Below are 15,064 nucleotides of genomic sequence, written 5' to 3' on the forward strand. Positions count from 1 at the left end.
TCCAGTGTGACTGCTGGAAATGTCTTGAAAAATCACTGGTATTCTCTTCAGAGCAATTGCCCATGGTTGAGGGTCATTAACCTTGGTAATATATGCAAGAGAAGAACTTGTGGGTGTCAGGATGTAATTCAATGTACATTGTCACTTTTTTGTTGTTGTTGTTGGCTGTGGGGCTTGAACTCTGGGCCTGGGCGCTGTCCCTCAGCTCTTCAGCTCAAGGTGAGCGCTCTACCACTTGAGCCCACAGCACTTCATTTTGCTTTTTGAGAGCTCCATTTTTCTATATCTTATGGATTTGGAGTATTCTAAGAATTTAATTTTTTTTGCTCATTAACTAATATGAAAAGGTTATGTTTTTTTCTTTTTTTTTTTGTTTGGTTGTGGGGTTTGAACTCTGGGCTTGGGCGCTGTCCCTGCGCTCTTCAGCTCTAGGCGAGCGCTCTACTGCTTGAGCCACAGCACCACTTCCAGTTTTCTAGTGGTTAATTGGAGATCAGAGTCTCACAGACTTTCTTGCCTGGGCTGGCTTTGAACCTCAATCCCCAGATCTCAGCCTCCTGAGTAGCTAGGATTACAGGCATGAGCCATCGGCGCCCCGCTATGTTTATTCTTTTATTTTGTTTTGCTTTAATTTCAAGTGATAGGTAATGTTTGCATTCATGTCTATTCGCCATTGGGTTTTTTTTTTTCTTTTGTGGCCTGCCTATCTGTAGCCTTTCTAGGTTTGGTTGTTTTGCTTTATTTTGGTGATACGAGGAGTGGAACTTCAGTATCTAGTATCTAGTTTGGTTGATACTCAGCTTTGCCTTTGCTAGACAGGTGAAATACTGCTTGAGCCAAACTGCCAGCCCTTTTTGCTGTGACTATATATGGGAGAGGTTCTTGCTTTTCTCCTGGCTTGGCCTGGCCTGGATCATGATCCTCCTATTTTATGTTTTCCAAAGTAATGATGACAGATGGGCATCTCTATACTCATTTTTTTTCTGTTGAGATGGAGCATTGTAAACTTTTTGGTGTAGGCTGACCTTGAACTTCAATCTTCTCATTCTCAGCCTCCTACAGAGCTAGGATCACAAGAAAGAACCACCAGTGCCTAGCAGTTAGTTGTTTGCCTTTATATTGATTTGTAAGAGTTTCTTAAAATTTTAGGATACCAACATTTTGTTAGTTTTAGGGCTGAGGAAATATTTTCTTTCAGTCTTAAGTTTGTCTTTTCACTTTATTGATGATACCTTTTTTATATTGTATAGGTAAAACATATGAATATTTCATGTTTTGTAAAATGAATAAAAATTTCTTTCATATTGCAGGGATATGAAATTAATCACTTATGCTTTTTCCTACAAGTATAAGAATGTACGGCCCACTGTTAAATCTTAACTGTATTGTGATGTGACATTGTAAATAAACATAATTATTCCAACATGTTTTTACTAAATGATTCATCATTTTACTCCGGATTTGTGAATACATCTCTAGTTTTGTTTTTTAATTAAAATATGTATGTATATATGTATGTGTGTTTGAGTCAAAGTCTTACTATGGAGCCCAGGCTGGGATTTGTAGTCATCCTGCCTCTTCCTCTTGAGTGCTGGGAGTACGTGCATACACCACACCACCTAGCCTTGTTGCTTCTCTTTAGACTATTATAATATCTAAATAAGGAGAATTCATCTTCTTCTCCCTCCCTGGGGTAGTAGAATGAATACAGACGTGGAGGCCTGTGGTTGCTGGATCTGAGTTTCTGGTCTCTTCTCTCTTCGGTTACCTCACTCATCTGGCCTGTAAGACCCCTCATCAGGCAACAGGAACCTTTTTTCTTTCTTTAACAAAGCAGTCTGTGTGTAGGGATGGTGTTTTTCAGTCTAGCCTATAGTTGCAGGCACCAAACCTACTCTCTTCTAGGTCCTCTGGTTCTTTTCATACTGGGGCCCACCAGAAGAACCCTTATCTTCAACTCCATCCCTTGCTTTTCATTTCTGATTTATGGAAAATTTGCATTTAAGTTAGCTGTGCTTTTTAATTTTTAATTTTTCTTTTTTAGATTTGAGTATCTGCTGTGGTTTGGATATGATTTGAGTATGTGCCCCCAAGGACACATGCATTGAACTGTAATCCCATTTTGAAGTATTCAGGAAAGAGTCTTAACCTAACTACAGATGAAGGGTGGTTGGAATTAGATAAGGTCATCAGGGTGGGGTCCTCATAATTGAAGACTGGTGGCTTTATAAGAAGAGGGGTAAGCTGGGTGACTCACGTCTGTCATCTTAACTACTCAGGAGGCTGAGATCTGAGGAAAAGAGTTTGAAGTCAGCCCATGCAGGAAAGTCCATAAATTCTTATCTCTAATTAACAACAAAAAGCCAAAAGTGGCTCTGTGGTAGAGTGCTAGCTCAAGGACAAGTGCCTAAGCCCTGAGTTCAAGCCCCAGGACCAGCAAAAACACACACCACTCACACATCACACATTCCTTATCTCTTTCCTCGTGATGCCATGTACCATATTGGGACTCTAACAGTAAGAAAGTTATCCCCAGATGTAGGCTTTCCAACATGGGGAACTAGGAGCTAAAAAAAAAAAAACAAAAAAACCTCAGGAATTTTGATATAGTAATGCAAAACAGGCTGATATAATCATTATTTCTTTGTGTTTAGAGTTGAGCAAGGGCGTCAAAGGCTTAGACAAAACAGTACTACCCTGACCAAAAATGTAAATTCCAAACTGTATTTTGGAAAGCAGTGCAGAACTGTTTCCTACTGCTGACACTAAATATATCAGTTATTAAACACAGTGCTACTTAGAATTTCCCTAATGTGCTTTTTTGCTGTTTTTGTGTCAATCCTGGGGCTTGAACTCAGGGCCTGAATGTTGTCCCTGAGTTTTTTGTTCAAGGTTATTAGTGCTCTACTACTTAAGCCACAGCTCTATTTCTGGAGTGTGTGAGTGAGTGTGTGTGTTTAATTGGAGATAGGAGATAAGAATCTTACAGACTCTCCTGCCCAGTCTGGCTTTGAATTATGAGTAGCTGGTATTACAGGCCTGAGCCACTGGTGCCCAGCTGATGAAAGTTTTTGAGCTGAGCAAACTGAACTCTAGACCACACCTGGGTTCATGGGACAGAATGCCCAGGGACTGCGGAGACCCTTAATGGATGTCCCTAAGATCTACTCAGTCTCAGACCAGAACCTGAAATGAAAAGACAGCCAGATGAGAGGTGATTTTAAGCAAAGTAAATGGGAAGGGATTGTCATAGGCATTTCATCTACAATTTTGATTGAGGTTTAAATTTTTTTATACTAAGCTCCTTATAAAAACTAGCTTAGTATGTAAATATAATCAAAATAACATTCATTAAAATTGCAAAAGCTATTTATTAAAATATGTAAAGCAGCCAGCTGCAACAGTAGTGACTAAGAAATGTAAAAATATTTTGTTCCACAAATATTTATTGAGTTCCTACTATGTGTTTACTCTGTCCTGCAAATGGATTAAACAACTTGGGACTCTGTATACCTTACAACAGGCCAAAGAATGGGCAAATGAATGAAGGATAGGCTTCCTCAAAGAGTGTTTCTTTAGCCAGGCATAGTAGTTCACATCTATAATCCCAGCACTTGGGAGGCTGAGGTGAATTCAGAGCCAGTCTGGGTTATGTAGAGAAACCATTTCAAAAGAAGAGAGGGGAGTGTTAATTTGCAGAGATAGTGTTTACCTGTGTTCACAACAGCATTTTTTCACAATAGCCATGAGATCGAAGTTACCCACACATCCACTTACATGGATGGATAAGTATAATGTGCTATACATAGGCTGTAAAATTATTCAAGCTTAAAAAGGAAGAAGAGCTGGGTATGGTGATGGATGACTGTAATCCCAGCACTCAGGAGGCTAAGGAAGGAGGATATTGAGCTTGAGGTTAGTCTGGGCTATATAGTGAAACCATGTCTTAAAACACATATGCACAAAATAAAATGGAATTGAATTCTTCCCCATGCTGCAACATGGATGAAGAACTCTTGACTTTATTGCTCAATAAGGTCAAATATTGTGTAGTTCAACATATATGAGGTACCTAGAAGAGTCAAATTCACAGAGGTAAAGTAGAATGGCAATTGCCAGGTTTGGAGGAGAGGAAAATAGGCTTTGTTTAATGGGTTTAAATTTCATGAGATTGGAAGCTTCCCGGAAAGTTGTTGCACAACAATGTAAACATTCTGAACAATAATGAAGTGTATTATACATTTTACCATATTATATATGTGTGTATTTGTGTGTGTGTACGTGTAGTGTGTGTCTATGTGCCAGTACTGGAGTTGAACTCAGGGTCTCCCTCACTTGCTCAGCTTCTTCTACTCACAGTTGGAGTTCTACCACTTGAGCAATGCCGCCATTTCCAGCTCTTTTGCTGGTTAAGTGGAGATAATAATCGCTCAGATTTGTCCAATGAGACTGGCTCAGAACGAAGATTCTCAGATCTCAGTCTTCTGAGTAGCTGGGATTACAGGCCTGATCCACCTGTGCAAGGCACCAACATGTTTTTAATTTTTTTTTTTTAAAGAGGGGACTTGAGGACATAGTTCAAGTAATACTTGCCTGTACATGTAAGGACCTGTGCTCAGTCCTCAGTGCTGCAAGAATAAATAAATAAAAGTTTTTAAAAAGTAAATGTCAGCTGTGCAAGAGCAGGGGCCTATTGTGGTCTCTTGTGAATTTCTAGCTTCTAGAAGGCCTAAGACACAGTAGGCACTTAACTAATATTTTGCCTTCCTTTGGCTTTTCCTCCCCTTCCAGCATCCTACACACTGAACAACAAAGGCCAAGTTTTTCTGGGAGTCAATTTGGCAAACAAAGGCACGTCTCTCCTCAGGGAATCCAGGGGAAGAATTTCAAGTATTTGTGATTTGATATTTGTCCTGGTCACACTAACTATTCTTTCTCAATTAGGCCGATTTGAACTCTTCTGGCATTTACGTTTCCTAAAGATAGATCCTGCTTCTACTTCCCCAAATGAATAGAATCCGAGTTGAACTTTGTAAGAAAATTCAAGTGTGGAAGGAAGTCTGTGAGATGAAATGATTATAAGCCACGGCTCCTGCTCATACTGGGTGAGGAAGGATGAGGTAATTAGCCATATTTGCAGTTCCCTGCCTGGTTTTGTTCCTTCCCTTCACTGCCTATGTCTGATTCTCTTGTGCTTGGTCTCCTTTAACGCCACCCCCACCCCTACAGTTTGGACAAAAATAGACAAAAAAAAAATTCCTCGTACTTACTTGGGCTTTTGTTTTCCCCACTCCTCCCCCCCCCAACTCCCCGGGGTGCTTGGTTTCCTCTCTTGTGATTTTCCTTTCTTCTTGCTACCTGCTGGCTTCTATCCTCTTTCTCTCTCAGTATGCCTGTGTTCTAGAACCCCAGTTTGGTATCTAAGAACCTTAGCAAGGTAACCAGGAGAGACAGCTACATGCACAGGATTGACACCCTCAAGGGTCAGGGCCTGAGGGAATTGAGTAAAAGGATTTCCACTTCTGGTTTAGGCTCCTTGTTGCTTCTGGATTGGCCTTGGTCCTGGCAGACACACAGTGAGAATTCAGAGAGGCCTCAGATGTGGGGCCTCATGCTGGAGGAGGTGGCTGAGGGATCTCCCTTCTGCCTTCTCATGCTGGTATGTGGGAAATTAAGTACAGACCAGAGTCAGCCAAAGGCCTTGCTGATCATGGAACCAACCAATGTCAAAGTTTAGAGATTTGGTCATGTTACTTTTCATTATTATTTCTGTAGCATGCTCATCCTCCAAGGCCATATGACAGGCACTTCTCTAAGTACTTTGAAAATATTCTTTTGTGTGTGTGTGTGTGTGTACATGCCCATGTGCCCACATATGTGTGTACATGCATGTACGTGTGCATGCATACCATTACTGTGGCTTGAATTCAGGCCCTTACACTCTTGTTTGGCTTTTTTTTGTTGTTGTTATCAAGGCTGGGGCTCTACTACTTGAGCCACAACTTTCTTTCTGCATTTTACTGATTAATTGTAGTTAAGAATCTTACAGACCTTTCTGCTAGGACCAGCTTTGAACTGTTATCTTCAGATCTCAGCCTCCTGAGTAGCTAGGGTTATAGGTATAAGATGGCAGTGCCTGGCTAAAGCCATGCTTTTAATCACTACGTGGCCACCTCTCTGGTTTATATACAATTCCCCAGGATTCTCCTTGGAGATTTTGTGGCTGATTTTCACAAAATATTTTCCCTCCTCCCCCATCCCTTGCCCATTCGCCCCCCCAAAAAATGTGTAACAACTTTTGTCAGAGGTTGGGCACGGTATATATCTGAAACTTCTGAGCTATGCTGCTCTTGCATATCCACTGGCTGTCGTGAGCTTACTGGCATCCACCCTGAAGAAGGAATCAGAATCTGACCTTCTTTCTCCCCAGGGATCAGGGAGAAGGGAGTAATTTCTACCCATACAAACTGTAAGAAATAAGATGTTGACACATCACAAACGTTGTGTTATCTTCCTTGTATGAAGTACCCCGCTGCCACATAAATAAAGCTACTGCCTTGAGACTTGTCACCAGTCAGAATGAGTTTGCAAGGAGCCATCCAGGCCCTTGGGAACAGGGGCATGAATTTTTCATATAGTTGGCTACAGACAGCAAAGTAGTTAGGAGCAGAGGACAGGCCTTTCTGGTGTGGGTAGTAAACTGGTCTGGAAAGAGGCCCATGACCTTGGCCTCCTTACCCTGGAAACCGTAGTTAAAACCTTGAACATCACAGGGTGCTCTACTGATCCTGTAATCTTCCCTAAGTCCTTCTGGCTATGATCCAAATGGCCTTTTCTGGTAAGAACTGGGTGAGCAGAAACGGGCTTACAGAAAGGTCAGATGACCTTGGGTTTCGATAGGCTGTGAACTCTGACTTCATTGTTACACAGAGAGATTTGGCTCTCCACAGCATCTCACCTCCTTGCAGTGCCAGCTTCCTGCTTGCAATTCCCAAGGACTCAGTCCGGTCCACTTCCCACTGCCAAGTTGACTTTCCTAGATCTTCTTCCTCTAGGGACCTGTTGCCAAGCTGGCCAGAACAATAGAAAGGGAGCCATGTTAAGAAATTAGATGATAATGTCGGCGTCATAGCCTCTCCTCTACTTACTGTATTACATCTCAACAGTGACATCAGAATTTAAAAAGTAAAAATAAAAACTTAAACAATCAAAGGAATGAACATCTAGGTGTTGAATATTAGGCTCCTTGACATGAGAGGAATTCAAGGATGGCTGTCTCAGTGCGTTTGGGATGCCATAACAAAACACCATAGATTTAGTGGCTTGCAGTGGATCGAAATTGAGTTCTCACAGATCTGAAGGCCATATGTCCAAGATCAAGGTGCCAGATTCAGTGTCTTGGTGAGAGCTGCTTCCTGGTTCATAGGCAGCCATCTTGCTGGATTCCTACATGGTGGAAGGAAGAAAGACAACTCTCTGGGGTCTCTTTCATAAGGATGCTAATCCCCATGAAACTTTGGCCTTCACTTAATCACTTTCTAAAGTCCCTACTTCAAATGCTAACAATTTAGTGATGAGATTTCCAAATGAATTTGTGTGTGTGTGTGTGTGTGTGTGTATGTGTGTGTGTGTGTGTGTGTGAGCAAATTCTATCCATAGCAGCTAGTGTCTAGAGCCTTTCTTACATTGATATATGCATCTAAAATTGACCTATGGGTGCCTTCAAGTCCAGAATAAAATATAGTCACTTTACTACAACAGCTGCCTCTCTCTGCACTGCTTAGTAGGATCCATCAAATCTAGGACCCGATCAGACAAGTGAATGAGTTCAATCATGTAGGCAACTAGAGTCAGGGCCTTTGTCAAGTGAGCTGTTTCCTCTGATGTCACTGGGCTGCTGTTCCTCAAGGCTTCCAAGTGGGTGTTTTCCAGAAAAACCTTCTGTGAAGAGGAGGCCTGGTCTTGGAAGGAAAAGGACCTGCATCCTGCAAGTGGGGTATTCCTGCTCCTTGATGGCTTCCCTTAGGACTGATTCTCTAGGTAAATGCACTACTTTGTGTGTGTGTGCTGATAGTGGGGGTTGAATTTAGGGCCTAGGCACTGTCCTTGAGCTCTTTTTGATCAAGGCTAAAACTCTACCACTTTGAACCATGGCTCTACTTCCAGTTTTCTGGTGGTTAATTTGAGATTAAGAGTTTCCCGGACTTCTTTACCAGACTGGTTTTGAACCCTGATCCTCACATTTCAGCCTCCTGAGTAGCTAGGACTACAGGTGTGAGCCACTGGCACCCAGCACTGTCTCTTAGTTTTTTGCTGGCACTCAAGCACTTGAGCCACAGCCCCATTTTTGGCTTTTTGGTGGCTAATTGGAGATATTAGTCCCATAGACTTTCCTGCCAAGGCTGTTTTTAAACCATGATCCTCAGATCTTAGCTTCCTGAGTAGCTAGGATTGTAGCTATGAGCCACCGGTACTTGGCTTGTTATGAACACACTTTTTAGCCAAGAGGAAAATAGAGATGTCAACTACAGTGCTGTCACAGTCAGCTATTGTGGGTGGGACTTTGGAAATGGTGATATGGTGACAGCCATAAATCAGAAGCTGGTCTGTCTTCTCCCCTGTCACTGTCCTCACTGCTGTCCTCTGGGTACTGTTCCTGAAGACCTTTTGCTACTCAGATCTTGGTGGCTCTTCACTCCTTTTTCAAAATATTCCTCTCTTCCCTCTCTCAGTGCCAGACTGCTGGCATGTGACTTGCATCCTGTGCAGGCTGCCATGTCTGGCTCAGCCGGGTTTATAATTGCCTCTGGTTAAAGTTTAAATAGATGGGTTTCAGCCCAAGAGAAAAAATGTAAACAACCCTTTCTGCAGGCTTTCAGGACTACTGGCTTCCAGAGCTTCTGAATTCTGTACTTTGGGAAATTCATTCTCTTCTCCCTAGCCCAGCGCTTGAGACATGTTGTTGCCTGGACTGTGGGGAGTTTTCAAAGCTGTTGAGTGCCTCTCCCAAGCCAGATAGAAGCTTTTAGAGGACCTGCACATTTCCTTTTAACTCAATTAAGCCATTAGGATTCAGCTTCCTCTTTAGCCAGTGTCTCTGGTGCACTAAGGTGAGAGAACAGGACTGGCTCCCCACAGGAAGGAAGAGAGAGACGTCATTTTCCTGCTGCAATTGTTTTCTCTTTGGGGAGGAGGAGCCTGGAGCTGTTACTCCAAGGTTTTGGTGGATGAGATAGATGGACTGGGAATCAGAAGAAAGGGGCTGCTATTCTTGGTCATGATAGGAGGGAGAAAGAAAAGGAAGGACTAGAACCCAAGGACTCAGTTTCAGAGATCCTTGACTGCTGTCATGCCTTAGAAGTAAGCAGATTTTTGTGGGATTTTGTTTTGTTTTGCTTGAGTTTTGATTAAGAGTATTGATCTCTCTCTTTCTCCCTCGCTTGCTCTTTCTGTGTGTGTGTGTGTGTGTGTGTGTGTGTGTGTGTGTGTGTGTGTGTGTGTTGCTTTGCATACTATGTGTACTGATGATCTGGTGTCAGGATGGATTCAGCAATAATTTGGAATGTTTTAGTCAAAGACATCATTGTATTCTTGCTTTTCTCACCTCAAAACCCAACAATTCTTCAAGCTTAGCCTATTACTCAAAACCTTCTGCAGTCTGGCTCAAACCCCTCTTCATCTTCGACTCCGCAAACTAGACTCTTCCACCCTGGTCCTATAAGTTGTTCCCTGTCTCTGTAGTATCCTAATACCTGGGTCCTGTCCCTGCTGTGCGCAGCAGCATCTCAGAATACCTGCGTTCTCTGGGGCTTCCCATGTTCTCGGTCCTTCCTTTAGTTCTGTAGCAGCCACTATGATCCCCTTCCTTGGAACCTTGTATCATTGTCTGTTGGTCTGCCAATATTTGTGTGTCATCAGCTTCTCACACATGATACCCAGCTCTGAGTGAAGCATGAGTTCTTGCTACCCTCTGCCTTCCACTAACCAGCCTCAGCTGTGATTTGCTGCCAATGCTCAATAAATACTTAGTCTTTAGTCTTCAACCTTCTGAAAAGATGTCAATATGTTAAAAATAGATCTTGGGGCTAGGTGCCAGTAGCTCATGCCTGTAATCCTAGCTACTCAGGAGGCTGAGATCTGAGGATCATGGTTCAAAGCCAGCCCAGTCAGGAAAGTCCATGAGACTCTTATCTCCAATTAATCACCAGAAAACCGGAAGTGGTGCAGTGGCTCAAGAGGTAGAGTTCTTGCCTTGAGCTGAAGAGCTGATGGACAGCGCCCAGGCCCAGAGTTCAAGCCCCATGATTGACCAAAAAAAAAAAAAAAATAGATCTTGGGAGGAACTTAAGACTTATGTAAGGATTTGGGAGTCCAACAGATTGGGTTCAAAACTAAGTGTCTCCTCAGTATCATCCTGTCCAACCCTCATTTTTTCCACATGTAAAATGGAGACAAAGGTCTCTTTTACAGGCCTTTGTGCAGATTAAAATGAGGTCTTGCTAGTAAGAACCCAACTTCCTTACCCTTTCTTTTCTTTTCTTTTTTTTGTCAGATGTGGGGCCCAAACTCTGGGCCTGGGCGCTGTCCCTCAGCTCTTCAGCTCAAGGCACTTGAGCCATAGTACCACTTCTTGCCTTTTCTGCTTATGTGGTGCTGAGGAAGTGAACCCAGGGCCTCATGCATGCAAGGCAAGAACTCTACCACTGAGCCATCTTCCCAGCCCCTTCCTTACCCTTTCTTTCTTTCTTTCTTTCTTTTTTTTTTATTTGGGTCCAGTCATGGGGCCTGAACTCTGGGCCTGGGCGCTGTCCCTCAGCTCTTCAGCTCAAGGCTAGCGCTCTACCACTTGAGCCACAGTGCCACTTCCGGCTTTTTTCTTTTTGCTTATGTGGTGCCGAGGAATCGAACCCAGGGCCTCGAGCATGCAAGGCAAGCGCTCTACCACTGAGCCACCTTCCCAGCCCCTCCTTACCCTTTCTTGACATTAGATTTTTTTTTTTCTTTGAGGCAGGCTCTTGCTATGTAGCCCAGACTGATCTCAAACTCGCAATCCCTGTGCCTCACACTTCACACTCTCTAGTGCTTGGATTACAAGCATACATCACAATGCTTGGCAATGTTAAAAAAAAATCCACAACGTTTTAAATGTTGAAATGTTTTATTCTGGAACATGGATCCTATCAGTCAATTTAGAGAAGGTATGCCACATTTTCCCATTAGAGTTTTCCTTGATGAAATATTCTCATTTGAATTTGTAAGTGGTTTGAAAGGCTGATCTTGCAGACAGAACTGCACTGATTTATTGGTCATTAGAAGACATTCAGTGGTGGGATGTTGAAAAGACCATTGCTGCCACACTCTTTGTTTCAGTTATCACGTGTAGTCCATGGCATGGAGTCTCTGTTGTAGCTCTTAAGCTTAAAGAAGGGAAGCAATGTCAGTGAAGACGGCCTTCATTTTCCCCTTCACCAATGTCAGTTGCTATTTTGCTCAGGGAAAGGGCGCAGGATTCCATTCATCCATTCACCATGTATTGATACCACTGTGAACCAGGTACTAAGAGATAGCAGTCCATAACTACTAACAGGCAGTCACAACCAAGCGATTCCCATAAAGGACCCTCAATTCTTGTTCCTTCTCCTTTTATCAGTCCATGCAACTGGAAGCAATTGCCTCTTATGTCTTTAACCTGTGTAGTCAACTTAGCCTTGGCCCAAGGACCATAACTGCTTCTTAGGATGCAGCATTTATTAGTGCTGATTCTCATCACGGGACTGGCAATGGGAGCTCTGCTGCAGCTTTTGTCCCCAGGGCAGGAAACAGCTGGAGTGGTCTGAGCTCCCTGCCCTAGGATGGAAGAGTCAAGGCTGTGGCTGTGCGGGTATTTGAGAGTCTGCAGGTGTGGGCACATTTGGATGGGTAGCTGGATGTTTGTTGGAGGTGTTGGCACCGCAGACGGAAGTGGGGACTTGGAAAGCAAAGCAATAGTTCAGGACCTCACAGGCCGGCTGAAAGACTGTACAGGGAAGGGGGAGGTGGCCACAGCCCTGATCAAAACAAAAACAGGGCAGGAAATTGCATCAGAAAAGGAAGAACGCCAGTGTCCTGCTGAAGAGCCACAAATGTCACAACACAAAAATAAAACGTGTGTTTCTTATTTTACCTAGGCAGACGTGGTCACAATACTCTCTTCTGCACAGTGTCATAATATTACTGAAATAATATTTGTTACAGCAAACAAGAATGCAGAAAAACACAAACAAGAAATTGCTCTAATTTTTAAAAGTTAGATACCTCATCTTTTATTTTTTGTTCACATCAGTAATTGATTAGCACTTCTATATAAAAGTTTTTTTCCTCCATGCACTTAAAAATACTAAGAAAACAAGTTATGAGTTGGTTGATTGTAATAGGTCTCATTATTAACACAAATTGAGAAATTCTAATATATTCTAATAAAAGTGAATGAATTGATGATGTCAGGGTATGAAATACAGAGCTAGGGATGTTATAAACGTTTTTATTTATGCTTTTGATACAGGGTCTCAACTTTGTCACCCAGGCTGGTTTCCAACTCACAATACTCTTTTCTCCTTCAGCCTCCCGAGTGTTAGATTACTGGCATTCACTACCACACCCAGCAAAATTTTCATTTCAGTTCTTGTATAAATGTTAGTCTCTTTACCAAAAAAAAGTAAAAGGGTAGTTTTCGTTCTGATTAGATTCTTGTAACTACACATATGAAAATTTATAGGAGGGTTTTGTTTCACTTAAAAGTTTTTTTTATTCCTTCATTTTATATATATATATTTTTTTTATTTTTTATTTTTTTGATCCGGTCATGGGGCCTGAACTCTGGGCCTGGGCGCTGTCCCTCAGCTCTTCAGCTCAAGGCTAGCGCTCTACCACTTGAGTCACAGCGCCACTTCCAGCTTTTTTCTTTTTGCTTATGTGGTGCTGAGGAATGGAACCCAGGGCCTCAGGCATGCAAGGCAAGTGCTCTACCACTGAGCCACCTTCCCAGCCCCATATATATATTTTTTAATTGTGAAAATACCATACAGAGGGGTTACAATTACATGGGCAAGGTAATGAGTACATTTCTTATCAAGCATTGTTGCCTTCTAGGAGGGGTTTTGAGTGAGAAAGGTTTATAAATAGTTGATCCAATACTGGAATAAGCTTGGCATTTGGGTCTCAGATAAATCTTCTGAATCTATTACTTTATATATAGTCATAGCTACTGGCATTCTATCACCTTCCTAATATTGTAATGGCTTCAAATGGCTAGCTGACTTGCCCATCTCAGAAATGGTTTAAAGTATCTTGAGTTCTTGGCAGAGAAGTTTTATGTGCTTCTGCTAACATGCAAAACTACTTCGGAAGTGAATAAATTTTTAGCACATCCATGAGGTAACCAGCAGGAGGAATTGGAGAGGAACTTGGGGTAAACAGAAGAGAAGGAACAGAACTTAGATATTTGTCACACTGTCGTACTGTAGACTGGAAGTCTTTACTGAAAGAATCAATGAATGAAAGAAGCAAAGAAATAAGGAGAAAGAAACCAGTGATAGAGAGTTTTCTGCAGTTGCTCTTGATGGACAGTACCTACCCACCCTTTCGGGCTTAGCAGCTGGCAGAGACCACCAGGGTGCAGTCCTGGAGCAGAAAATATCTATTTAGTACAGCAGCTCAGCTGCAGACAATGCTTGCCAGTGTTGCAGCTCCACCCCCAGCAATGCTGAGCTGCCTCAGTTTTCTATCTCTGAAGTCTGATGAAGTCTAGGGCAATGGAGGATGCATGTGAAGAACTTTATTCAGAGAAGTATTTAGCTTGAAGGCTGCTACTGCTGCTGCTCTGTCTGTCCATCATGTTTTCTCTGTGTCAGCTGTCTATCCTCTCTTCTTCAGGTAGCTCTGTGTCTGCCTTTGTGTCTCTGAGTCTAAGGGTTCTTATACCCTGGCCTGTGTGCTATTTGGTTGCCCCTAATGCCATTAGGCACTTGAGAAGATAACCCACTTTGTGGGTCCCACAGCATTCTGATTGGTATGAATTCCTAAGCAGGTCTCTTCTGTAAACCTTCTCCCCAGGATTATGGCAAGTTTATCAAAACTAGAAGGAGGTAGGAGAGGGATAGAGGCAATATGTTCTTTTGCATCTAGTTTCAGCCTGCTAGTTCAAGATGTTGTCCCCAGTTCCTGGGTCTTGACTGATTTTCTTATTCATTGGCATAAATTCCTAGTCCAAAATGAAATTTATATTTGGCTTCATGACAGGGTTAAAATTTTCCTTCATACAGTCTCAGTGGTCTATAAAGATATAAAGTTTTCAGAAGTTTTAAGACCCATAAGAAAAAAATTTGAAAATTTAGTATGGAAAAAATGGAAATATATGCGAAGTGAAAGTTTTAGATTTTTTTCCAAGCTTTTTTTCCCCCAAGTCTAAATTCAGTGTCACTTTAGGAACAACCAAAAAAAAAATAGGAATGAATCAGATGAATCCATTTACTCACAAAGTTATTAAACATTTTAAATTATAATTTATTCAAATAATATCAATTCGACTGAAGTGATTACTACTAGGTTTAGAAGCTGTTGAACTATTTTTCTTCTTAGTAGTAGTACTGGGGTTTGATCTCTGGCCTTACACTCTCTATACAGACAACCTACCACTTAAGCCAAGTCCCCCAAGCCTTTTTTGCTTTAGCTATTTCTCACATTTCTGCCCCTGGTCATGAAGCATAGGAACCCTGAGATTCCCTTACCTATAGCCTCACTCCCACATAGCTGGGATTATAAACACACATCACCACTGAAGCTTATTGGTTGAGGTAGGGTCTTGCCAACATTTGGCCTGAGTTCGAACCTTGATTCTCCTCATCTCTACTTCTGGAGTAGCTGAGATTGCAAGTGTAAGCCACTGTGCCTGATCCAAACTGCTGAAATGAGACATCAAATAACATTTGGCTTTGGCCATTTGAGAAGAAACTGTGAAGAGGGAAACCATAAACCTCTTGGTAAAAACAAACAGAATCAAATATAGAGATAGAGGTAGATATAGATA

General features: G+C 42.2%; 1 protein-coding gene across 4 annotated transcripts in view; it reads left to right on the forward strand.

Annotated features, from left to right (window-relative positions):
- Mkln1 (muskelin 1) overlaps nt 1-15,064 on the forward strand; it is a 278,155-nt gene that overhangs the window by 94,519 nt on the left and 168,572 nt on the right. Inside the window, exon 1 of one of the 4 annotated variants that reach the window (XM_069996787.1) lies at nt 5,101-5,120. The exons of the other annotated variants lie outside the window; for them this stretch is intronic. Within the exon in view, the coding sequence (XP_069852888.1) occupies nt 5,116-5,120 (5 nt within the window). The 5' untranslated portion in view covers nt 5,101-5,115. Of the gene's footprint in view, nt 1-5,100; nt 5,121-15,064 lie in introns of those variants that run through there. 4 annotated transcript variants of the gene reach the window in all.

The sequence above is a fragment of the Dipodomys merriami genome, unplaced genomic scaffold, assembly GCF_024711535.1.
Source record: "Dipodomys merriami isolate MVZ:Mamm:240054 unplaced genomic scaffold, mDipMer1.0.p SCAF_5, whole genome shotgun sequence".
Taxonomy (NCBI): domain Eukaryota; kingdom Metazoa; phylum Chordata; class Mammalia; order Rodentia; family Heteromyidae; genus Dipodomys; species Dipodomys merriami.